Raw genomic sequence first — 26,435 nt, 5'->3', positions numbered from 1 at the left:
TATTATTTCCAACTGCAGAAAAAACTCCCAAAGAAAATGAAATTCAAAGCACTTGTGTGTGCGGTGATCACAATTTCAGCACAGTTGATGAGTCAAACTTCAAAGAAATACAAAAATGTCTGATAAAATACTTCGAATCATTTGACATGGTATGACTCAACACTGCTTTATGACTCTATTGTAAATCAGGATCTGACTGTACAGAACTACTTGAACACAGTATCCCATAATTCAAACAAGCATCAGAATTGAAATGTATTACAATACCCTTATGTGAGATGCAAAAAGAAAGAAGGGGAGTAAGCACAACACTGCATGATGTAACCAAAGGTGTAAAAATTTTATTTTGTGTTCAACACATATATAACAAACAATTTAAAATTTCATAACATTTTTAACAGCTTCACATATTGCAATAGCATTTGGCTTTTTGGCAACTTCACATGGTATCATGCCGACGTCACACAGGGCTTTCTCTGTGCTAGGTCCTATGGCTACAAACTAGAAATGAAATTCAGATTTTAAATAAGGGAAGAGAGATCAACATAGTTTTTTTTTTTTTTTTTTGAAAATGAAATTTTCTAACCTTAAAAAACTTTAAATCTTCTTTACTATCTTTGATTAATTGATGACTCCACTGAACACCAGATGGACTGAAGAAAACCAAAACTTTTGGCAAACCCTAAATTGAAAACTCATTATAATATTTTATTAGGTTTTCGCAACATGCAAGTGAATTATTATGATTCATAATATGAATAGTTTAATCACAAAAGAACACATATTTGCTCCTTTGCCAGGGGTGCCCACCCTCCTTAAGGCAAAGGGTATAAACCCCCTCCTAAATGCTGTGAAGACCCGCCCCCCAAAAATTAGAAAAATGCTCCTCAAAACACGTTGTCCCTTAAAATGCTGTCAGATGCATGATGGTACCATACGTTTGTCAAAGCACTGTAAAAGATTATTACTTTTTTTTTTGATTGATGATGCAGCTTTTAATAATATATTATTGAATAACATTTTAAAATATCTTTAGGAGGATGATCAATTTAAAAATAAATAAAAGTTGGGCAATTTTCATTGTAACGATTGTGAAGGAATGATTTGACATTTTTAAACTTTTCAAGGAAGTTATGCAATAAAACCTGTCTACAACGATACTGTTGGAACCTTTTACAAATTTGTTCAGGTAAACGGGCCTGAATAAACGAGATGAAACAGTACATTCATTTTTCAATTTTCAATGAACTGACCTGTTGCGAGACTATTTCTTGCCAACAAGATCGCAAATCTGGGTTGCCAACAGTTTCATATGAAATTATTTCTTGCACAGATATTCCTAGAAATGATGAAAATTATGTTATATTTGTTTTATACATATCGCAGCTTGAAAAGAATAAAGATACAACTCAAAAAAGCAACTTTTTCAAGAGACTATTTTCTTATATAGTTGCAATTTGTAATTTCATGTTGTTTCATTCATTAACAGTTCCTAATTTTTGTAATGGCCCTTAAAAATGGTTAGTACAATTCTTTTTGTTTATTTCATGCAGTTTTTGTGCTAGCATTTTAGGGTTCCAATGAATTTTAATCAAAGTTGTATCCACCGGCAACTCTGTTATCTACTCACACAAAAGACCAATTTTTTAAAAGGATTATCAATTAAAACTCTCTTTTTCAGTATTTTTTGAGTTGTGTCACTATTCTTTTCAAGCAACAATATATAGATTATGATGATATAACATTTATCAAAGTAACTTTTCCAAATACTTTCCCACCTGGAAAAGCAGAATTTCCTTCAAGCATATATACTTGTCCATAAAAAAAAGGACAGAAAACCCGAATCTTGTTCAAAATGACTTTTAAATTATCTGTACTGAACATTTTCATGTAATAAAATCAGAATGCATCCAGTTAAGTTTTCATTGAAAATAAATATGTGTTTTTTCAACTTATTTATTAAGAAACCATCAAGTTGCTTTTCGAGCTTTAAACAAATAATTATGTATAGCATAAGAAATTAATCATTTCCGAATAAAATACATTTTTTTGTACGTAATTCCTTATCATATGTTCTATGTGCTCCTAGTTCTCTGAGTATCTAACGTGCCTATGGGCTCAAAAAGACTAAATATAGTAAAAATCTTTTAGAGGTAGTGGATTTGCCATTTTTAAACAATTTGAAAGCTTTTCTTCTAATAGAAGACTAGCTATTATGTTAACTAATAAAGTACTTCAAAAAAACCATTATAGTAGAAATTTCTCACAATTCTACTTAGCAACACATTGAACAGCAAGGAAGTTTAAACAGACATATTACACTAATTATCTTTAACAGCTATAACATTAAAAGTCAATTTGAAATTTACCATTCTGCTTTAAAACTTCCGGAATCGTGTCTTTTCTTATATTGCTACAAGGAAAAAGGAAAGGCTTAGTAACAGGATCAGAACCTAATAAAACAAGACAATATAATGACTCAAAAATTATAAGTGCAATACTATAAAAATAACTATGTCAATTTATTAATACCAGAGTTAGAGATCTAAGTCATTTTTATATTTTTTTAAAGAAAATTCAAGTATTTTAGATTTATATTATGTTGCATTTATAAAAATACATAATATTTTAAACAATATCAAAAGCATTATATTTTTAACTATTTTCATTGCAGTCACATTTTTAATGCAACGGACGCTGGTTATTTGGATCAATGGCTTTAATAAAGCAAATTGTCAAAATCAGAACAAAATTCAATTTTACTAAATGAGCCGCTTTATGGGGTCAAAACTGTTTAGAACAAATGTGATTCATATAAATGACGGCCTACAAAAGTAGAGAATAAAAAACCAATGAACAAGCATAACAGAAATCACATTTGAGGTTTAGGTGCAAAAAAAAAAAAAAAAAAAGAATTTTAAATAAAACAATTGTGTCATGTTTATATGACAGGGTGGCGACAGGAACTGTGAAAAAAGTTCCCTGACTTTTCCCTGATTAAGTTCACCAAATTTCCGTGGTTTACATTACCAACGATAATTTCCTTTCTTTGCTCTACTTGAAATCCATTGTATGTTAGTATAAAATGCAGTATTTTAAACGTTTTAAGTTGTGTAAAGTTGTTGAACTAAAGATCTATATTCTTTAAAAATGCTACTTTTTTAATAAAATTAAAAAAAAAAAACAAAGTCAATTTTTGGAAAAAAAAACCCTACAAAACAGTATATTAAATTTTTCTACATGGAAAGATTATAAAAAATTAAAATAAAAAAACTTTTCTTCCAGAAACCACTTAGCATAAGATTTTTAAGAAACTATTAAAATCACTCTTAAAAACTTATGTGTATTTATGATAGAACTAAAAAGTAATTGAAATTATTTTGAACTACATTTTCAAACAGCATAATAATGGTTGCAAGAATAACAAGTAATAGTAAAAGAATAGAAGTAATGTAGTTATTCTTATATAACTAATTGACATATTTATGAAAAACAGATGAAACCCATTTGACATCCATTCATACGGAGCTTTTCTCTAATCAAGAACATAGGTTTTAATGAATGAATACAGCATTTTAACAATAAAAAAATATAAATATTTACTTAAGTACACAAGCGAACTCTATTTCAAATGATTTCAGTATGTAACGAAAAGAAATCTTAAATTGCTTTTGTAACAAACTTAGAAGTGCAAGAAAAAAAAAACAGAAAAAAAAGCAATTACTTAATTTCAAAATATATAAAAGAATACAAATTGGTTATAAAATAAAAGAATCATTTAAGTCTAAAAAAAAGAAAACCTTTATAATCTGCAACAACAACAAATAGTATAATGGCAAAAAACAAAGTTTTTTTTTATTGAAAGTTCAATTTTAGCAATTAAATTTAAAATGCAAAGAAGTAATAACTTTTAAGCTTTTATCAGTATTAATTCAAAAACCAAAGATTTCTTCTTGAAATCCTGATTACAGTACACTAATTACTTCGAGACAGTGGAATAAAGGCAAAGGAGCTAAGGCATTAACGAATGCTTCCTCTTTGCCTGTAAGGTTGTTTATTTTACGTAGCATTGAAAGAGTAAAAGGAAATTTCCAGCTAGGTAAAATAAACAACCTAACAGATACTGAAGCAATCTAAGAAAGTTCATCCTATGGTTAATAAGTAAGATTCAATACTTTGGCGTTGAGGAAAAAAGATGTACAAATATGTGGCAGTGTATAATCGCACCTCATTAAATTTACTTTGTTTTGTTTTTTCAGATAATTGGCGGAAAAAATGCTTAGGGAATTAGAGTACTTAATTTTGCAACGCAAAAAAAAAAAAAAATTTCTGCATAAAATCAATTTTTCCTAATTTTTTGTTATTTTTTCGAAATTCCCTGACTTTTTCCTGATTTGTCGCCACTCTGTATGAGCACTCGGAATTGAAAAGGTGTTCCTGCCTAAAGATAAAAAAATGTTTTACTTTTAATACAAAGTGATGCAAACCACTTGTAAATGTAATTTAAGTTTTTTCAATGTACAGTAGAGTCAGATTTGTTGCCACAAGTCACAGGAAAGGATTGTTGAGACCATTGGTTTAACTGTTAAACGTACAGTGAAGAAATCAGTAAATTCAAAGATCAACTTTCAAAAAGATGGAGAAAAGTTCATTGTCATCCTGACACACAAAATATACACTATTTAAACCCTGTTACAAGTTACATTGTTGAATATAGTGACTACTTCAACAAATCGAAGGAGAGAGTTATAAATAATGTTAAAAATGAAGAAACAGCTAAATCAAAACCATCAAATCATGAGAATATGCCTAAGAATTCATTAACGTTGGGACAAGTTTTATTAGTTGAATGGAAGAGAAAGAAATTAACAAAGAGCAATGTTGGACAGGTGCTTCGTATAGAAGATTAAGGAATAGAAATATCTCGTTTGAGAATGCATAATAATATCGGAATGATCTTTGTGTTCCCCGAGAAAGAATATAAATGTTCTACGGATTCTGATAAAGTTATTGGGTATTTTAAGAAATCAGAATTGTAACAGATGGCTCAAGCATTATATATCATTGTTTCAAACTGCTGTATTAGCTAAAGAAATGTTTGTAAGTTGAAATTTATCAAGTTTAATAGTTTTGGACTTCTTGTCCTTCCGTTACTCTTAACAAATACATAATTCGTACACTTAAAATAAATATATTTTTAAACTAGAGCTGAAATTGTGCTTACTGAACACTCCTGTATGTGCTCTAATTTTTATAGAATTTTCCCTTTTATAGTTTAGCTAAACTTTCGGGGAGAACATGATAGAGTGAAAATCATGTCCCAAAAATGTCCTTTTGTTACCGTTTTTAAAATTTGATTTTTTAAAAAAGTTACCAAAAAACTCCCAGATTTGGCTTTTTTAGCAACTTACTATAAGTGTATAAAAGTCTACGCATCAGTTTCTGAAAAAATATGTATTTTAATATGCTCACACATAGAAATACATCAATTTTTTTGTACAAACTATCCTTCTGTTACCGCTGGAATCAACCTCTTAAGAATTGATCCAACAACATAAGAGTGTTACTCACCTAAAATGATATTACACAGCTTTTCACTGCTACCAGCCTCTTTCCCTCGAGTATCCAAATCCAGCAAATTTTCTAAAATGAGAAGAACACGGTAAGTTCCAAAGCTTACATTTCTGTCTTTCAAAAGTGGGTTCTTGATTACTAAGAGGCTTGTATATAGTAATTTTGCAAACATGTATTACTACAGGTAACAAATGAACAGCGAAAAGTTTGCTTCAAGCAACGTCACAATCAGCTTTGATTAACATTCTCTTTCTTTCTAAATGTGAATAATAACAAAAAGCACGGGAAAATTGATAGGTGAAAACAGTAAATAGAACTCTGTGTCAGTTATCTGTGGGACTAGTCAATCATCGCCAACGTGGGCAATTTCTTTTTAAAGGTAGCTTTGTTGTAGGCATAGGATTGATTTGTAGTATAGGATAGCTTCTGCTGTGGGTGCAGTTTGCTTCTGAAGAAAGGGGTGTAGAACCAAAGAGTGCAAAAAAGAGGTTTCCTTCTCTTAACATAGTTTCGGGTAGATAAGCCATGGCTTATACGTTTTAAAGTTTAACACCTGCGCCGTATCTGCCGGGGCGGCGTATCTGGAGAAAAATTTCCCTCACCCTTCAATATAAATGATTTTCACGTTTGCAAAAACTAAATCCATTCAAACGCTAATAGAAGAGTTCTCATATTGCACCTTAAAGCAGGTTCGCTTTGATTAAACTCCCATCTCTGTGCAGTAGAGAGCACTTCCATAGGATTCCGCCTTGGCCGTGACACATCATCCTGGCGGGTCAACAAACGCATGCAGGGAATATTGACTCTGAGAAACGATTCGTGCGCCGGTAAAATAACAGAATGACATTCTAAGTTTAAAAAAAGAGCTAAGCTGAAAAAAAGAAGGAAATAAGTTTTGGAAACTTTTATAAACCTTCTAAAACTTTAGGAATTTTCTCCAAGAACAAAAAAATAATGGCTCTAGGCCAACAGAGAGAAAAAGGATTCCCTGTGTCTACCGTAAGAAGAAGGATTCAGGCAAAGCTTATTGCAGCCAGGATGGGTATTGTGAACTTTATCGGGGGTTCTGATTCATGCTTCCATTTTATTATGAAATGGAAAAGACTGTCGGTAAGGGCCAAAAAAAGATCAAAGAAAGAACTCCTTTAACTATTTTAAAAAGAAAAACCATCCCCAAGGGAAACTTCCCCAAAGGAGTGATAATTGCCACCAATAAAAAGGGCTGGATGTGAGAGGAAATTATGCTCTTTTGGTTGGCGGCATGGGTGGATCCAGGGGGGACATGCCCCCCCCCCCCCGAGAAAATTTCAAGAATAGTTAAAAACCCCTTTTTTGAGCAAAAATGCAAAAACTTTTCCTTATAATGCATGCAAAGTTTAACAATAAGGTAAACAATTAGAGGGGGGCCATGGCCACCCGAGCCCATGCCCCCCCCCCCTCCCGAGAAAATTTCAAGAATAGTTTAAAACCATTTTTTGAGCAAAAATGCAAAAAAAAATTCCATTATAATGCATACAAAGTCGAACAATAAGGAAAACGAGAGGGGGCCATGGATACGCGAGAAAGTTTCAAAATAAGTTAAATACTTTTTTAGAGCTGAATATAAAAAAGGCCTAATATATTATTCCTCGAAGTCTAACAATATAAAAACAGCATGTGCATGGCATGTTTTAAGAAATTGGAACTTGAATTTAAAAGCTAAAGTTAAAAATGAAACTACTAGAAGCGAAATGAAAGATGGTATGAAAAAGTTTTTGCATGAGTTAGATGTTGGAACTTTCGAACAGTATCTGAGCAAATTTGCAGTGAAATATAGAGCAGAAGCTGCTTTTTTGAAATATTTTGAAGAGCATTACTGCAACTGAAAGGAAAAGTGGGCATATTGTCACAGAGCTGGATTGGGAGTAAACACAAACAGAAACTTGAGAGATGGCATCGCCAACTTAAATATGAAGAAACAGGTGGAACTGTGATGAAAAGGTTGGATAAAGCAATACATGTTGTTATGAATGCTGTTACAAAGAAACTCTTGGGTCGGATTACTGCAATAGAAAGAGGCAAGTTGACTCACTGAGTCAGTTTAATTAGAAAAAGGCATATTGTTGGCCAAGAATTATATGAAAATGTCTACTCCATCTACGAGGTTGCTGAAGAGAAATGGACAGTGGCCAAAGTTGACGGTTCATCCATCTTCACATACGATATTCGCATTGCTAATAAAGCTTGCTAATGCGATATCATGTGCTCACTTTGCAACATTTGCATACATGCAGTAACTTGCACATGTGTAGATTATAACATTAGATATGTTATATGCAAGCACATCCATTTCCTTTGCAAAAAGTTAACTGTTCTACCAAGAGTGATAATGCTGTTAATAAATCCTCTGCATCTGTTAATCTTAGTGAAGAAGAACTTGTCATTGATGTGAATGAACATAAAGAGCTGCAGTCACTAGAAAAGTCGTTGATCATTAACCAAGTGAGAAAAAAACCGAGAACCGACATCAGTGCTCAAAAAGCTTCCTTAGCTTTAAGATTACAAAATGTGACAAATCAAATACAAGCATTAGAAACACTGGAAGACTTGGATGGTGCAGCTGAGCTCACTAAAAATTTAGAGATTTATTTACAAACAGTGTCATCTAAGCGTTTGTTACCAGCTGTGTCTCACAAAATAAAAAATTCACCTGTAAATAAAGTAATCAACCATCAAAGAAAATTTACCATTAAAAAGAAGAATAAGAATAAATAATCCTTTTGGCAAATTCTTAATGAAAAAGTACCTCTGGTTCTCATAAAATAATATATTTTTAAAATAATATTTAATAATATATACTTAATATATTTTGTTTTACTTATATTTGGTGATTACATTTTTAGCCAACCAGTTATTTAAGCCAATTAAATTAAGTTCTATTTTGCACAAAATGTTAATGCAACATCATATGCACACAGAGTAATTGTACCATATTATTTAATTTATGACTTTTCATTATTATATATTTTTATAAAGTAAATGACCTGATGTTGATCCCCGAGAGACTTCCAGTTTTGTTGTTTTTTATTTGCTTATACAATTATTTAATTTTGTTGCTTGTTTCCTGTATGTTAGATAGGACATTATCCATTGAATGATGTTCCAGTATTGTACATCTTATTTATTAAAACCTGTACGTTCACACTGTCAAATGCTTTATGTTGGTTAAAAACTGCTGCTGAAATCATTTATGCATTTTTCATTTATGCACACATTTTTTTCACCTGCAAATTTCAATGCAGCTCTTTCATTATTTCTGTTGCCTAAACCCATATTATACATAATGAAAAAATGCATAGTTTTCCATGTTCATCGATTGAGAACCAGAACATTTTCCCAAAAATTGGCAATACAGAAATAGATCTGTAATTATTATAGTTATTTGTATTTCCTGATTTTTGTGTGGGTAACTATTTCAGCTTTTTCAAGTTTTTCTATAAATTCACCTCTTTGGAGGCTAGTATTGATAATTTTTGTCAGAATTTCATTATGATGTTTAGCAACAATCTTAAGTATACTTTACTTGTGATTCCGTCGAGTCAAAAATTTTATAGACCTCATTTATCAACATGTTTTATCTAAGCCCGAGAAGTCCATTTCTTTAATATTCTATTCCAAGTCATTATAATCAATACATGATTTAATCCTTTGTTTGCTACTCAGACTGTGTCTTTCCAACAAATTTTTGTTTTCAATTTGTACAAACGCTAAATATTGATTGGTTATTGTTGTTTTAGCAATTATTATTGCCATCTCTAATAAATTTACATTCATAAAAAACATGATCAATGCAAGTTGAGCTCAGGTCATTACATCTGCATATTGATTAAAACCCATAGTGTAATGTCAAAAAAATCATTTGTAAGTGCTGTTCTGTAGAGTATCATTCATGCAATATTCAATATCCTTGTATATAAAAATGTTTTTATGTTGTTAAAGATCTAGTACTGAATAAAATAAGTACATTGATTCAGCAGTAGTCATTACTCTGATCACTGATCAGTAAAATAATATTTTGCTTTAATATAAGCTATGACTCCCCCCCAGATTTATTTCTCGTGTTATAAAATTTGTTATATCCCTAAATGTTGTATTTTTCAATTTTATATTCCTCAACACATATTCAACTTAATAAAAGATATCTATGTACATATTTTCAATTATTATTCTGAGTTCATCCTGATTTTGTCTTATGCTCATTATGTTAAGATGATAAACGTTTAACATTGCTATATTATCTTTTATTAGAAAAGTCTCTGCCTGGTCCATGTTAGTTCTATGGCTTTTTCAACTGTATCATACATCATAAACACTGTTAAAATTATGGTCTTCCATTGTACAATAACTGGCCCGCATTATTTCTCAATTTATTTTTGTGGAAAATTAATTTTAAGCTTTCATTTCCTGTATTAATTTGACTGAAACATCATGTATTTAAATGTATTGTTATTATTATAAGAGTATTTAAATATAAGCTATAAAAAATGCATTGATAAGAAACTTATGCAGAATGATATTTATCAAATAATTTTTTTGTTAACCAAATTTTGTAGTGTGGAAAAATATAATAAATAAATAAATAAATAAATATATATATGTATGTATAATAATTATAATAAAAGTGAAAAATATTGAAAAGACCACACCAAAAGCCCATAGATGCACAAGGCAGCGAAACTAATAAGCGAAGTAAATATAAACAATATTCATCATTATTCTTTGTATAATTTTTTTAATATTTGGTGTTTGACTTGCATATTGTTTATATATATATATATATATATATATATATATATATATATATATATATATATATATATATATATATATATATATATATATATATATATATATATGTATTTCTTTTTGTAAAAAATGTAATCTGTTTCAGTTTTTCAGTAAATTTGCATGTTCATACTAATTTTAAATGTTGATTACTAGGTGCTTAAAAATATTTAAATGATTTTCATTTCATACCTTTGTTTCTTTTCTGAGAGATTTTTGTGCTTTCAGATTTTGCTCTCAATTGTACTTGTAATTTATTCTCCCCCTTCTTCCAATTATCATTCAGTCAAAAACAGCCAACACTTGTTTTCCCAATGTTATATAAATGTTTAGCATTTTTAAATAAATTCAGGCTGTTTGTACATTTTAAGTTTAGTTTCAATTATTTGTACATCTACTTCAAAGATATATGAAATCGGTTCAAAAAGTAAGGCCCGGGAACTGATCCATGCAGCACGTTACGCTCAATGTTACAAATCGAGAACTGTTATTGAAACTTGCAAAGCAACCTATCAACTTCACGCGGAACTAGAAATGAGGCTTTGAACCAAATAGATTAAGTGACCTGCTTTTATAGCATATTTAAGTTAAGTATTTTGGGTATAACATCTTGGGCGTTAAATTTAATGCAGCAGGAATTCTCTTCACGTTTTTGGCTCCTTTTGATGCTGCCTACAGTTCTTATACAGCTAAATTCATTAAGCATACAGCACTATGACAGATTATTGAGTTTGTGAGTTATGGAGTCTAGTAATTTTCTATGTTGTTTTTTTACATATATAATATTATTGGCTATAAATTTTGAGCACGAATGCTTTGAACAGGTCATCCAGTTTTTTACTGTATCTTTTAAAAATAACATATACATTTGTAAAAAAGCAGTCGAAAACTTTGTACTATGGAATGATTTAGATTTTTGGAAATCCTATTACATTTGGAAAAATTCTGCTTCAGTAGTTAATGATTTGTCGAGTACTCCCCCGTTCTTTGGTGTTTGGAAATCTTATCTTTAAAAACTTTTTTCTGGAGGTGACGTTTTCCCGCACTATAGGTGTCGCTGCTGTTCTGTGATGCAATGTTTCCGGTTTCCATGTCTATTTTCTTTGCATTCTTCCATTTTTCGTTCATTTGTCGGTCTGTCTACATTGTTGTAGGCTTTTTGTTCTTCTTTTATGCACTGAAGAAGGGGCTTGCATTTGACAGCCCCTAAACAGCTGTTTGCTGAGTTTTTAACTCATTTTTAATTCTTTATTTGTACGTATACATGTTATTTGTCGTTTTACTCACAACATATACATGTCTTTAAAAGACAGAAATGGATTTATTTTACAGTATATTGCAGTAACAAAACTACAGGGCCATGGCTGCCTGATCAATAAGGCATCAGACTCGTAACTGAAAGGTCCCGCGCTCAGGGCTGGATTTAGGGGAGGGCAGGTGGGGCTACTGCCCCGGGGCCTCCACAACAAAAAGGCCCCCCACAATTAAATGTTTTCAAAATATCCTTTTTTTTTTTATATTTCTACAAAGAATGCTTGCACAAAAACAATATTGCTATCGATATATCAGGGGGGGGGGGGGCTCAACTCCTTCGTTGCCCTGGTGCCTCTACACATCCAAATCCGGCCCTGCCTGCGCTCGATCCCAGTCACTTGAAGATCCTCTGTGGTAGTTAATGGTGACCAGGGCACATTAAATATGTGTTGCGGTCAGTGGAGTTCCCATGGGGTATACTCCCTATACGTCGTATACTCTCAAATATTTTTTAGACGTATAGCATATACCCGCAAGCTTCAACAATTTTCATATAATGACATATTATGTATATGATCGCAAATACATATTGTGCGTGATGGATTACTGGGAGTATACTCTCATAAAAACAGATGGGAACATCACTGATTGTGGTCACAAAGTCCTCCAAGTGAATGAGTGCCTTTCTGGGAGGCGCTGTACCAGGAATTGCTCAGCTTCTGGTCTGAATGAAAAAATCAAAAATATTGGTTGAGCCACACATATAGTGGTAGGTACAGTGCACCCTGGAATATGAAGTAACAAAACCAATAGAATTTGTTACCTTAATCCTTAATTCACTTCATGATGATTTCATTATTAAAAATTGCATCTCGAAGCAAAAATGTTAAAATTTAATTCAATAAATTTTTGTATCTTTCTTTTATTTTGAAAAATTGTATTCAGTTAAAATATTTATAAAATCAATTGATTGATTGATTTATTTCATTTTTATGGCGCAAGAGCCCTTGAGGGCTATACTGCGCCAAACCATATTTTATTATATGCTATTTATTTTTTATTAAAGAATATAGTAAATAGAAGCATATTTTGAAGGAGAAAGCATAAAACTTCAAGTGCCAATATTAAAAAGTGCAACCGATAAAAACATTTAAACAATTCGAAGATAAAGACAAAATGGGCGAAAAAATATCTTGAAAAACAAAGGTAGGACGAAATCACATAATGACCAGACAAACACTAAATTAAAAAGGAGAATCCAATCTCCTGGAGGAAGGAGTACAAATTGCGATGAGGTGGCTCCCCCAGCAACTCCTTCAAGGATGGGTTAAAATTATTAAAATATTTATAGCGACTTAGATTAAAATTTGGGCAGTTGCATAAAATGTGCAACACTGTCTGATTTACATCACATGTAATGCATGTTGGAACTGGTTCATGACATAAGAGATATCTATGAGTAAATCTGGTATGTCCAATGCGAAGTCGAGCCAATAAGACCTGTTCTCTCCTGGTGATATTTAATGATCCGAAACCTCTAGTGGAGGGCTGGATTGAATGTAAATTATTTTCGATTTCTGAATTCCACGTCCCCTGCCAATACGTGTTGAGGCTTACAACGATGGCGTTTTTGATATCATCGAAAGGGACACTAGTATCGACCAGGATACTTGCAGCTCTGGCAGCTGAATCGGCTGCCTCATTGCCTGCAATACCCACATGACCAGGGATCCAACAAAAGGTAATTTCAAAATTATTTTGCATAAGGTTTTTGTATAAAAGATATATGACTGGATGACTATAGGATGGCTATTATTATTGCAGTGAGTGATGGCTTCCACTGAACTCTTGGAGTCAGTGAATACCACCCACTTTTTGTAAACGGATTGGGTTATTGATTGTAGCGATGAAAATATAGCTTTTATTTCTGCCGTAAATACCGAGCAAGATGTGTTTAGTTTTTCAGCCGTAACTTGATCATTAATTATTGTAGAAAAGCCGACGCGATTGTTTGCTTTTGATCCATCAGTAAAAATGTGTTTGTAACCAGAATACTTGCTTTTGATCTCATTAAAGACTTGTTGATAAACTGTATCTGCAGTAGTTTGTTTTGGGAATTTTGAAAAATCATTGATTATAGAAGGTATGACTTCGCACCATGGTTCAATTAGGTTTATTGTGTTGACGGTTTTAAAATCTGGTAGCTGCAGGTCTGAGAGTACCCGACGCATTCGGATCCCAAATGTTGGGGTCATCGAAGGCCGGTGTAGAAATAAAGCAACATCACATGGGTTAAAAATATGGAGATGTAGTGGGTGATTAGTGCAAGGTTTTATTTTGAAGTAAAAATTTAAAGAAAGTTTGAGGCGTCTATTGTTTAGAGATTCTTCGTGTGCAAGGATATGAAGACTGTTGATAGGCGAAGTTCGAAAGGCTCCTGTGCAGATGCGCAGTGCCTGATTATGTATTGGATCCAGACTTTTCAGATAGGTTTTAGCAGCGGAACCATAAATTTGACATCCATAATCAAGTTTTGAGCGTATCAGAGCCCTGTATATTCTTAACAGAGACTCAGTATTAGCACCCCAAGAAGTGTTCGCTAAGACTTTAAGGATATTTAATTTTAATGAACATTTCTTTTTTAACTCTTGTATATGCGGTACAGAGCCGGCCTTAAGCCGATTAGAGCAAAAGAGCCCAATGGGGCCCCGCGCCAGCAGGGGCCCCGCTATAAAAAACTTTTTTTCCCTCGCAAAAATAAATAAGAAAATAAAGAAAATAAAAAGTTCAAATGAACTAAACTGATAATAATCATAATATACTTAACTGATATTTAAGCTGGGGGTATGGAGCTACTTTAAGTGTGATTAAGGGAGTAGGGGGTGTTCCCTGAGACTTTTAGCATCCCTAATAAAGTAAGCAAGTATGTGTCCCTAGAAACCTATCTGAAACTAGTAGTATCAGATAAATTTCCAGAAGAAAAAAATAAAACATACAGCCAGTTGAACATTTTTAAATCCATAAGGCCGTACCCGCACATTTTTAAATCCTAAGGCCGTACCCCCTGTACCCTATAACTTTTGGTCAAGAGAAAGGAACTAGGTAGTGGGGAACCAAAGTACAAATTTTTAATGAGTATCAGCAATTAATACGGGCCCCTATCCCAGGATCTTACTACCACATTGGCAATGCGGAAACTTACCCCCGAGACTCCGCAATTTCAGGAATCTCCAAAGCTATCTTTTTAATTTATTTAATTTATATACTTACTTTTATTATTTTTTTACTTTCTTTATTTGTGTTGATAAAAAATTCTTAAAACTCAGCAGCAATGACAATTTTTTAATACACAATTAACACTAACGTAGGAGCGATTCTGAAAATTAAACAAACAAAATATACTTCAAATACTGTGTGCTTTTATTAGCGTAAAACATCTCCATAACAATTCTATAAAGCAAATTGCCATTAATCTTCTAATGTTTCTACATACAGCCTGGAAATAGGTTTTTAAATCTTCAAGCCCAAAAAATTTCTTGGGGCAGACACCAAACATTGATATATCTCCTAACGTGACTGAAGATGCGTTTTTAAAATTCAATTTCAAAAAATTCAGGAGGAGGTTACTCAAATGCTCACCCTTACCTCAACTTTATTACAAAAAAACTGACTAAAATTACATCCTTCAGTTTCAATTTTAAAGGATTTCCAAGGAAGGAAAATTCATAAATTTCACCACCCTCTTCCCCTTCTTCTCCTCTAACGTCTCCAAAGCAGGGGCGTGCACAGAAATTTTGGGGCCGTCACAAATGACTAAATGACTTTTCCGGGCCCCCCTTCCATATTGTTTACCCCTATATTTCAACCCTAGTTTAAAAAACATTGGGCCCCCTTCAGGCTCGGGCTCGAGCCAACAGGTGTCCCATCTCTCGCCCCTGCTCCAAATGCAGCCTAAAATAGTGTTTTTAAGATTTAAATTTCAAAATACTATCTGGTAAAGGTCTCTGAAACCTTTTTCCTAACTAATGACCCCTTTCTTTAGAATCAGAACAATAGCTTAAAATTTTCGTTTTAGAAAATACTACTACGAGAGAACTCTCGAACCACCTCTTTCTCATGGATAGCATAAAATTGATTTTAAATTCGAAAAAAAAAAAAATAAGGGAAGTATCTCTTCCCTTTTCCTCCATCGTTTCCAAACAGAGCCTAAAATTGAGTTTTTAACACTTCAATATCGACAAATTTTCGAAGAGACACTGAATTCCCTAACGTCACTAATGATAGTCTAAAATTGCGCCTTAAAGCCCTCGATAGAAGTTCACCAAATTCTTCTCATTTCCATTTTCATCAACATCACCATGGGACAAAAATTTCGGAAAATAAAATTCTGAGAGGAGCCCCTCAATTCCCTATCATTACCAAAATTCATCAAAACTTATATAAATTTTAAAAATAATTCGGTAAGCGAGGAACCTTCCGCCTTACTCCTTTCCTTTTTAAACAGAATTGTCCAAATTTGCGATTTTAGACGTTAGCTTTGAAGACTCTTTCCGGGGACCATGGGTTGTTTATCTGACCTCTAATGCCCCCCCCCCCCAACCCCATGTCTCCGTACCAAAACTGCTTTTTTTAAACTTCAATTTCGAAAAATTTCCCAAGAAAAAGAGCTCCTCCGTTCCCCTGCAATTCCGTTCCAATTCTGACAATCCCAAGGCGACTGATTTTTTGCATGTAATCAAAATTCCTTTTTTAGAACTGATAAATTTTGGTGCACTTTCTTTTTCTGTCTAAGCTGTAAATTGCGTAGGCGGCTTGTACGAGAGGGGGGGGGGAGGCAACCGCCCGCTCACTTCCAATGATGAAGGGAATTGTCCCCTCACTTCTCATTTTCTCAAAGTTGCACAATAATCATCGATGTAAAAATGATTTTTTATGGGTGAATTGATTTATTCCAAGAAAATAAAATTCTAACCTTAATGGACTTTTCTAGTGTTATTTCACGATAATCGAACTTTGAATTGGAAGAAGAAAGTCTACGGTGGCCATCCGTCCCGGTTTTGGAGGCCATATTCCACATTTTTTGGAATCAATTTAATCAGTCATGTTAAAATCAAACAATATTGTCCAATTTCACGAAAAAAAAAAAAAAAAAAGGAACAAGAAACCAGCAGCCGGGGCGCCGTTCCCTAACCCCCACACTTCTTCTCATCCCCCTTTTCTCGTGCACCAAACACATGTGATTGAGCATAAATTATTCTCAGAGCTTCTTTCTTACGTTCTTAAAATTTACACTTATTTTTGTGGTCATTCATTCATCCATTTCTTTAATACAAATAATAATAAAAAAAAGAAATGCAAAAATCTAATGTGATATAGAAATTTGTAGGAAGACTGACAATTGCGACAGTTTCAAATCCTTGCCCGAAATCAGAAAAATCAGTCGGCACTTCTCGAATTTGTATCACCGTTTTGTAAAGGGCCCCGCCAGATCTCTCCAATCGGGCCCCCCATCTGCTAAGGCCGGCTCTGATGCGGTATAAATTTTAGTTTATTGTCAAGTGTGAGACCAAGGAATTTTCCTTGATCTTTTACAGCTATTGGTTGATTATTGAGGAGGAGATTTGGGTCAGGGTGAAGGCCTCTTTTACGGCAGAAGTGGATACAGAATGTTTTTTGAGCAGAGAAAGTGAAGCCATTTTCTTCCGCCCATTGGGTTACTTTATTGATTGCAATTTGAAGTTGTCTTTCAACGATACTCATGCTCGTTGATGAGAAAGAAATTTGAAAATCATCCACGAAGATGGTACCTTTTACAGCGGGAGGCAATTGGTCAATCAGGCTATTGATTGCTATAATAAATAGGGTTACGCTTAGTACACTTCCCTGGGGTACTCCTTCTTCTTGAATGAAGGTATCCGACAGAACAGACTTGACGCGTACACGAAAAGAACGATGTTTCAGAAAATTGGAGAGAAAAATGGGTAAATTACCTCGCAACCCATACTCGTGCAGGGTTTTGAGGATCCCATACCTCCAGGTACGGTCGTATGCTTTTTCAATATCGAAAAATACGCTCACAAGATGTTTTCGTTTAAGAAATGCTTCTCTTACTGATGTTTCGAGAAGAATTAGATTGTCTATTGTGCATCTGCCACGGATAAACCCACTTTGATATGAGGATATGAGATGGTGTGACTCTAGAATGTGCATCAGTCTGGCGTTTACCATCCGTTCCATGAGTTTACATAGGCAACTAGTGAGAGCTATAGGTCTATAGCTCTCAGGTTTATCAGATTGTTTATTTGGTTTAAGGATAGGGATAACTATTGCTTGACTCCATGATTTTGGGAATCTGTATTCAAAATAAATTCTATTGAAAAGCTGCAGAATATTTTCCAATGAAGACCTGCTTAGATTTTTTAACATGCTATTGTGTATTTCGTCAGAGCCAGGTGATGTGTTTCTTGATTTTTGTAAAGCAATATTTAGTTCATGAAAGGTAAATTTTGTGTTGTATTGATGAATAATGTTTGAATTAAAATCAAGAACTCTTCGTTCTTTATGCGATTTAATAGCTAAAAAACTTAGAACAGTAATTATTTGCGCTGGAGACTTCAGCCAAGTGAGTCGCCAGGCAGTCAGCTACCTCTTTGTGATCAGATAAAAGTTGACCATTTTTCTCCAGAATTGGAGCACAAGATATGCTATAGTTTCCAGCGATTTTTTTTATTTTACCCCATACAGTCTTGGACGGGGTGGACGTCGTGATTGTGCTGACATAGGCCTGCCACGAGTCCCGCTGGCTTTTCCGTCGAATCCTACGAGCTTCAGCACGAGCTCGTTTAAGTGTCACAAGATTTTGTGTGGTCGGGTATCGACGAAATGTGTTCCATGCTTTTTTTTTGTTTCTTCCGAGCTTCTTGGCAAGCAGAGTTCCACCATGGTTTAGGATACTTGATCCTGCCTTTAGAGGTTCTTGGTATAGCAGCGTTCGCTGCGTTTAAGATAATGTCGGTTACTCGCTTTACCGCTACATCAATATCAATGTCAGTCACGTCTTCCGATGTTATTTCTGCCAAATGGGTAAATGCTGCCCAATCAGCTCGATCAATGCGAAGACAGCCTTGCTGATGCTGCTGATAGCTGCAGCGTCCAGTATATGTTATTTTGATCGGAAAGTGGCCACTAGAGTAGAGACCACCCTGCACCTGGAAATCCCAAAGTGGCAGAAAGGAAGGTGAGGATATTGCAAGATCGATGGCATGGTAGGTTTGCGTTGGAAGGTGGAAATAGGTATTCTCACCGTCGTTAAGAACACATAGATCGTTATCTTCAATAAAGTTTTCAATAATTAGACCTCTGCTGTTAGAGTCTGAACTCCCCCAGAGAGGATTATGGCCATTAAAATCCCCCAAGATGACAAATGGGGGAGGAAGTTGATCAACCAATGTCTGCAACTCCACGCTTCTCAAGTCGTAAGAAGGTGGAATATATATAGAGCAAACTGTGAACAGCGAGTGAAGGTGAACGCGCGCACCTACTGCTTGCAGGGATGTATTGGTATTGAGCTGGCTAGATGCATAATCATTGTTGATTAGCAATGCCACTCCTCCACAACGACGGTCGCCTGACAAGCAGTCCTTGCGGTATATGTCAAAACCTTTCAACCTCGGTCTATCAACCGGGGACAGAAATGTTTCTTGCAGACAGAATATGGCCGGTTGGTGATATTCGACAAGACCTTTGATGTCCGTGACATTATGCGAGTAACTCTGACAATTCCAAGAAAGAATGCTCAGGGTCATGAAGAGAAAAGGAAGGAGAAACGGCCAGAAGAAGAAAAAGTAACTCAAGAAGGAGGATGGTCCGTCCACCCTTCATCGTCGGATGGCGGAAGATCTTCAAAATCGACATCCTCGTCCTCCTCTTGGGGAGGAGGTTGTTGGAGTTTTTTCGATTTGGGACTTAGTTAATTTTACTTTCTTACTAGAACGTAAAAAGTCCTCTTTTTTAAAATTATAAAATTTTGGGGGCCTCTGTTTAGAGGCTACCCCAATTTTTGCGCGCGTTTGAATAAATTTCTTTTTTTCTACAGTTTTCTTTTGTTTTTGATCAGTTGGTTTGTTCGAAATTAATTTAGTTGAGTAACTTGTACTTGGGATTTGTGTACTTTGTACTTGAATTTCATTATTATTTTTTTGTGGAGGCTTAGGAGTATTGAGCTGTTTATTTTTTGATTTAGGAGAGTTAGTTGATTTAGTGCTGGTTATTGTAATGATTTGAGGATCTGTTTGTGTACCGGTGGAATTGAATACTTTTCTTACTGCTGCAGCATATGGAAGTCCAGATAGAGGTGTACGAGACTGAACTATTTTTCGTGCGTCTGGGTATATGTTCTGAGTAGTTTTGATAACCTGTATTTCTTTTTCGGAGAGCCATTTAGGGCATTTTCTAGAGTAGGACGGGTGATCTCCTTTGCAGTTGACACATTTGAATTCCTTTGAGCATTCATTGCTATCGTGGCTGGCCTCAGCACATCTGGCACAAGTTTCTGTGCCACGGCATGACAGCTTGGAATGCCCAAAGCGCTGGCACTTAAAGCACCGTAGCGGGTTAGCAATGTATGGTCTAACAGGGCATGAGAGATATCCAGCTTTGACACGTGAAGGGAGGATAGGCGTACTAAAGGTCAGAATGACATGTTTCGTATTCTGCATTACGCCATTGCGTTTAATAGTGATCCTTTTCACTCCACTTACGTGTTGGTCCTTCATTTCATCTAGGATTTCCTTCTCTGGTGTGAATAGAAGGTCTGGCTCTGAAATTACTCCCCGAGAAAAGTTTAATGTAGAGTGGGCTGTAACTGTGCAAAGATAAGGACCTAATTGTTTAATAGCTAGTATGAGTTGAACTTGTTTATTATCTTTTATTTCTACCAAAAGCTCGCCTGTTCGTGTTTTTTTTACTGATTTAAATTCGCCGATTAGATTTACAAGAGCTTTGTTGATTAGAAAAGGAGATACAGCAGTAAATGTAAGGTTTTCATTTCTTTTGATAACGAAAAATTTTGCGGAGGTATACGATTCATTCTGACGCTCCCCACAAGGGGGAGAAGTGTTCTTTGAGTTTTCATCCATAAACGAACCAGAGAACTAGGGGGAAAAGATGGGGTCTAGCCCCTGTGTAGCCCCCCACACAGAGGTAAGGCTGCGTACGACAGGGTTCGCCTGCTATCCCTGAAGCCTCCCGTTTGAGGCACCGACTACCCCCGGTACCACGCAGCCATCGGCACGGTTGACACGCCTTGGCTTAGGGGTTTTCGTCCGCATTTGGTAAGTGTGATGAGGGAAGGAAGAGAGAAAAATCCCCTCCCGCCGATATTCTGTTTGAGCAACTGGGGGTTCACGACTCCTCCCAAGAACTCGCCCCGAACTCACCACACCGCAGCCCCCCCCACCACGACAAGGTAAACGGACACGGGGGGGGGGGGGGTTATAAAATCAAATTAAATAATTACGAAATAGTACATCTTTATAAAGTCACATTCTTTGACATTAGTGCTCCAGCTAATCATTTAACAATTTAATAAATTTTTAAAAAATCATGAAAATGACATGTATTTTAGCGACTAATTTTCCCCAACATACACTAGTGATAGGCTGAAAAAGACCACTGTAGTTAGTATTTTATTCCATGAATTACTTTTGAAGTTTGTTTTTAACATTTGAACAAATCTTTGACCAAATTGAATTTTTAAGTCTTATAGAATTAAAATTATTCGTTTTAATAAATTTTTTTTTTGAAAATAAGTCAATTGTTAAACATTTTAAAACCAGTTTGGTTTCTGCAGAGAATGAGAAAAAAAAATCATCCAAATTTGCTTTCGCACATTATTAAACTTCGTTGTACTGCGTACAAAGTTTTATTTTAATCTATATTTTTTGGAATTTTTGTGTTGTCGAATTGACAAGTGCTCATAAAAAGGAAGCAGAATTCAATTTAGGGGAAAAAAGTCTCTCCTGGAAAGAGGAATAAAGATAAAATGAAGGAACTCGCTTTACAGAAATTTTCACTGCGATTCTTTGACTATGTAGTGAATCCTAAATCCGTATTTCCCACTGCAACAGCACATTCAACTTCTCTGTCCCCACCTATAGTTCAAATGGGCTAAGCCCTCTTCCTAGAGAGTCACTGTGGTAAAGATCCGCTAGTCTATTCATCCTCTGCGAACCGGTCTTTCCGGGATCTCCCCCCCCCCCTTTCGGAATACTACTCCGCTGTGAAGTGTGGTTTGCCTCGTGGTTTTTTCAAATCATTAATGCATTAAATTATTATTTTTATTTTAATACATGAGTTTCCGGAATCTTCGTCACATCTATGGATTCCCTGCAAGCTGTGAGTACCACTTCTTTTTAGTGTTTTATTTATTTCATTCTGTATGTAATTTTTCTCATAAAATGGTAAGCAGTGTTTCATGTTTCATGACCCCCCATGTTTTGTCAAGTATAATTTTATAAAAATAATGAATTTGATAAAGGCTAACATTTGAATAAATTCTAAATTTATGATTTAAAATTGCTTTTTTATTTTTCGCCATTCAGATGCGAATGGATTATGCCCCGCTTGAAGGACAGTATTTTGGCAGCCATGCCGTTTTATATGTTTAAGAATTATGGTAATTTTAAGTGTTTTTTTTTTTAATTCCCCAACTGTTGCCTAATTTTTTGGCCCCAAAGTCTCGATGCTATTACTTACGTTCTGCCGATGAAAAAAAGGGAATAACTTTGTTACAAACCTAATGCCGTTGAAAATGGTGTTTTGAGTGTTGATTTATTTATTAATTACCTCGTTTTTATGGGTTAATTATTTGTTTCACTGACTTTTTTGTCGTGTTTTGTAGATTTTTTTTTCCAGTTATAGTAATTTTTTAAATGCATTTTTGAGGGTTTATTTGTTTATAATTAGTGTTTTTGAGAATTAAATGATTCAAATAATTACTCTGTTTTGATGCGTTAATTGTTTTAGTGCCGTTTTATCGTGTTTTGAAATATTTATTTATCTAGTTTTAGTAGTATTTTCATGTATTTTCGAGAGTTTATTTAGATTTGTTTATAAGAATTTTTGAGTATTTTTCTAGTCAGAAAAGAAGAAAAAAGCATGAAAGAAGGCTTAATGCATCTTTAAAATATCGCGAAAAACAAAAATCAAAATTAAATAAAATGATTAAATAAATATCTAAAAATTAAAAGTAGGGTATTGAGATGGGGAAAATGTCTGTATGTCTGTCCCTCCCCCCAATAACTTTTGAGTGAATAGTCCGATTCGAACAATTTTTTTTTTGTTAAAAAGATCTCGGCAAGGACACCTCATTCCTATATTTCATTTTTTGATTTGAACAATTTTCAGTTCAATTTTGAACAGTTCAAATCCTTAACATTAGCACCTACGGGGAAACTGAAAATCAATGTAGATTTCGTACTTGAAGGCAGATTTATTTCAAACAAATTTTGTTGGAAATAGCTCTTGATGTCAAACTTCAGACTCCGACTCCTGTGCCCGACAATTAATCGGACTCCGGCTCCCCGACTTCAACTCTGATTTCGTAGCTTTGGCAAAAATTTATACACAGAGGACAAATGACTGACTACGATTCTTAGATATTCGACTCCTTTATCCCATAATGAGATTGACTCCAACTCCGACTCCACAGCTATGGTTTTAACTGTGAAATAATTATTGTTGATATGACTTGTTTTTATTTTCACGCTAAAGTTTTAATTTAGGTATTCAGTTTTTGGCGGATAAACTCGAAGTCGTTTATGTTTCTACATAAAGATATGCGCAGACCTTTTTTTTTTTGACAATGAAAATTATTTCTTTAAGTTGACAGTTTATTGTTTTTATTTATTTTGGTAAGTGCATTAATTCAGTTAAAAAATTATTTTTGGCAGCAGTGGAAAAATAAACTTTTTTTTTTTGATATGATGTAGTTATCTTAATGAGATTATTAATTTCAATTCAATTATTATTCTTTCGTCTTGAAAGCTGTTTTAAAAAAATTTTTAATGGAAAAAGTGTATTAGCTGCTTTGTTTAAAAGGTGCTGCTATTTAATTTGTTCATTTTTTTTTACGCATCTAATTTTTTAGATGAGTGAGAAAATTTTATTCCTAGAAATTGGCTTAAAATATTTTTAAAATACGTTTGAAACAATTTGCGATTTTAGCTATTTTTGATCAAGTACTAGAAAGTAGTATTGGTATACAGGAAAATAGGCTCGTTTAGTTCTAGACGGAACTTTTTGTTTTTATATAGAATAATGTTTTTTAAATATTTTTTTTTACTAAGCCTGTTAATAGGCGTACTACGTGTTTCAGTATTCCATCCAAATAGACAAACGAAAATGTGTTAATAAAAGTTTGTAATAATAAAATACATTTAACGATTGCACATTAATTTAAATATAGATTTAAGTTTCTTTTCTTTAACGATTTCTTCTTTTCACGAGATGAAAAGCACAACTTAGGAATTTGTTACTATTGCCTTGCTAGCAGGGCCGAATTTAGGGGAGGGCAGGCAGGGCTACTGCCCCGGGGCCTCCACAACAAAGGGGGCCCCCCACAATAAAAATTTAACAAAATATACGGGTCAGGGGATGTATTTACTATTAAAGTGCTGATCGAAAATATCGGATATCGGTCAACCATTTGTTGACAAATGGAATGTTTATTATCAGGTTGAACAATGGATTTGGTTTTGGTTACGTGGATTTCAAGGTAAGACAATTTTATTATAGGCAGGTACTGTCCCGTGGAAGGCTAATTATCGGAACTTGTTTTCCTAATTAGTCAAGGCGAAACCCCCTGCTTTTAGTTTTAGGTTTGAGCTCTAGTTTATTGTTTTTAGCTTAGCAAGTGGTGCGTTTGCCCATTGTTACTCTATATTACATGTACTGGAGCTTAAACATTCTCTTCTAGTTTATAGTTAAAATTCTGGTCTTTTGACCATAATTAATGAATCCTCTACGGCTGATGAGCTCTGGATTCACTCTTTATCTATTCCTACCTAATAGCTGTTTGCATTTTCCTTTTTATCATCATTTGTTATTTATATTTGTAATTCTGTTTGCTTAATTTTATATATACATATTAAAGCTATGGTAAATTCAGAACAATTTTGAAAAGTGCATTGTCATTGGAAGCAGAAAGATGATGTTTCAGTCTAAAATACTTTAAGCAACAAAAACAATCTCTAATTATGATGTAGTAAGTAAGTCAAAAGTTTTTAATGTTTTCATTTATGGTTCAGTATTAATTTTTTAATATATATTCAAAACTTCTAAAAAGAAGTAAATGCATCACCAGCAAGCGCGATTGATATAAATTATTCTAAACTATATTTAATCCTAGCACTTAAACCATAATATGAAGGATCGTTAAATTTTCAGTTAGCATGTCTATAGCCAAAAGGACGTTTTCTACTCTAAGAAGACTCAGGACATGGCTGAGAGCGAGGATGAATGAGAAACGTCTCACAGGCCTTTGCTTACTTCATGTCCACAGGGATATTGAAGTAAGCATTGAAAAAATAATAGGGAGATTCTCTAAAATGGGCTCCAGACGCCTTGAGTTTGTATTATGAAATAAATATAATTTCGATTTCGGAACAAGTTCATTCTTCAGATTTGGTATGTATTCTTTTATTTTAAATAATAGTTTCTTTGCAGTAAGTTTTGATTTCAACAGCATTAAAGAAAATATTCATTGTACAATTAAAAATTTAAAGGTTGCAACGCCAATGTAACTCTTTTTTAAATGGCCTTCCACGCATCACACGACATATTTACGAACAAATACTATATGCTGTATATGTATCAATTTTATCAAAGATAACAAATTGAAATCCATCACTAATCTCATAGACTGAAAACTATATATTGTTTGAAAACGAAATATTATTTTATGAAATTCTAAGAAATTCTAAACAGCCTTTTTCCTGATAATGAGTAAAATTGACCTGATAAACCATGCTAGACTTTAAGCTTGTGTTAAAGGTGGGCTATATTAATGTTTGTAAAAGTCAAAAAATTCAAAAACATCGTACTTCCCTCCCCCCCCCCCCCCCGAGAATTCTCTCTGGATCCGCCCCTGGTTGGCGGAAGTGTACACTAAAAGAAAAGGGGCTTTTTCTCGCCTCCAAGGGCTCATTATGCTGGACTGGATGCGGTCGCATGTAGTCGAAAGAAAAAGTGGGAGGAGGGGATGTGGAGCAGAATGCACTCCTTCACTGCATCCAGGTGATTAAGAAAGGCTTTGTGAGAGGAGGTTGCCATGTGGATAAATGACGCATGGCAAGCCGCCCATACATCAACCACAATTTTGGCATTACTAAAATCTTAGATAATTTCAAAGGATTGTCAATTCAGTGATGCTGAAGAAAGGGACTGAGACGAAAGTTGCGAATTGGATGATAATATGCTTAAACTTTTTGATTCTGATTTTGACGAGCTTAAACATTTGTCTAATTTTATTGCATCTTTATATCTGGCGTTTTTATTATGTGATTTTTTATTACCGTTCTCTATAAAAAAAATTTCAAAGAAAAGAAAGTTTATTGAATGTTACAAGTGTCAAGAAATTGGCCACATCAGAAGCAGATGCCCAAATGTCAAAAATGAAGGCGGCAAAAAATTGCTTCACAAGAAAGGAATAAAGGGGGAAATCAGCACCAATCCTGGTTTAGGACATTTGAACCACTAAATGACGTAAACATTGCTGTTGTAGT

General features: G+C 34.1%; 1 protein-coding gene across 2 annotated transcripts in view; it reads right to left on the bottom strand.

Annotated features, from left to right (window-relative positions):
- Nucleotides 1-326: 326 nt before the first annotated feature.
- The window catches only part of LOC129229602 (uroporphyrinogen-III synthase-like), a 59,419-nt gene continuing 33,310 nt past the window's right edge, over nucleotides 327-26,435 (bottom strand). For both annotated transcript variants that reach the window (XM_054863938.1, XM_054863940.1), the window contains 5 exons: nucleotides 5,572-5,643; nucleotides 2,370-2,453; nucleotides 1,254-1,339; nucleotides 587-682; nucleotides 327-501 (listed from right to left, as the gene is read on the bottom strand). In XM_054863938.1, the coding sequence (XP_054719913.1) occupies nucleotides 376-501; nucleotides 587-682; nucleotides 1,254-1,339; nucleotides 2,370-2,453; nucleotides 5,572-5,643 (464 nt within the window). In that variant the 3' untranslated portion in view covers nucleotides 327-375. The remainder of the gene's footprint in view (nucleotides 502-586; nucleotides 683-1,253; nucleotides 1,340-2,369; nucleotides 2,454-5,571; nucleotides 5,644-26,435) is intronic.

Source organism: Uloborus diversus, chromosome 9 (assembly GCF_026930045.1).
Source record: "Uloborus diversus isolate 005 chromosome 9, Udiv.v.3.1, whole genome shotgun sequence".
In the NCBI taxonomy this organism is placed as follows: Eukaryota; Metazoa; Arthropoda; class Arachnida; order Araneae; family Uloboridae; genus Uloborus; species Uloborus diversus.
This window is presented reverse-complemented; position numbering and strand designations above follow the sequence as displayed.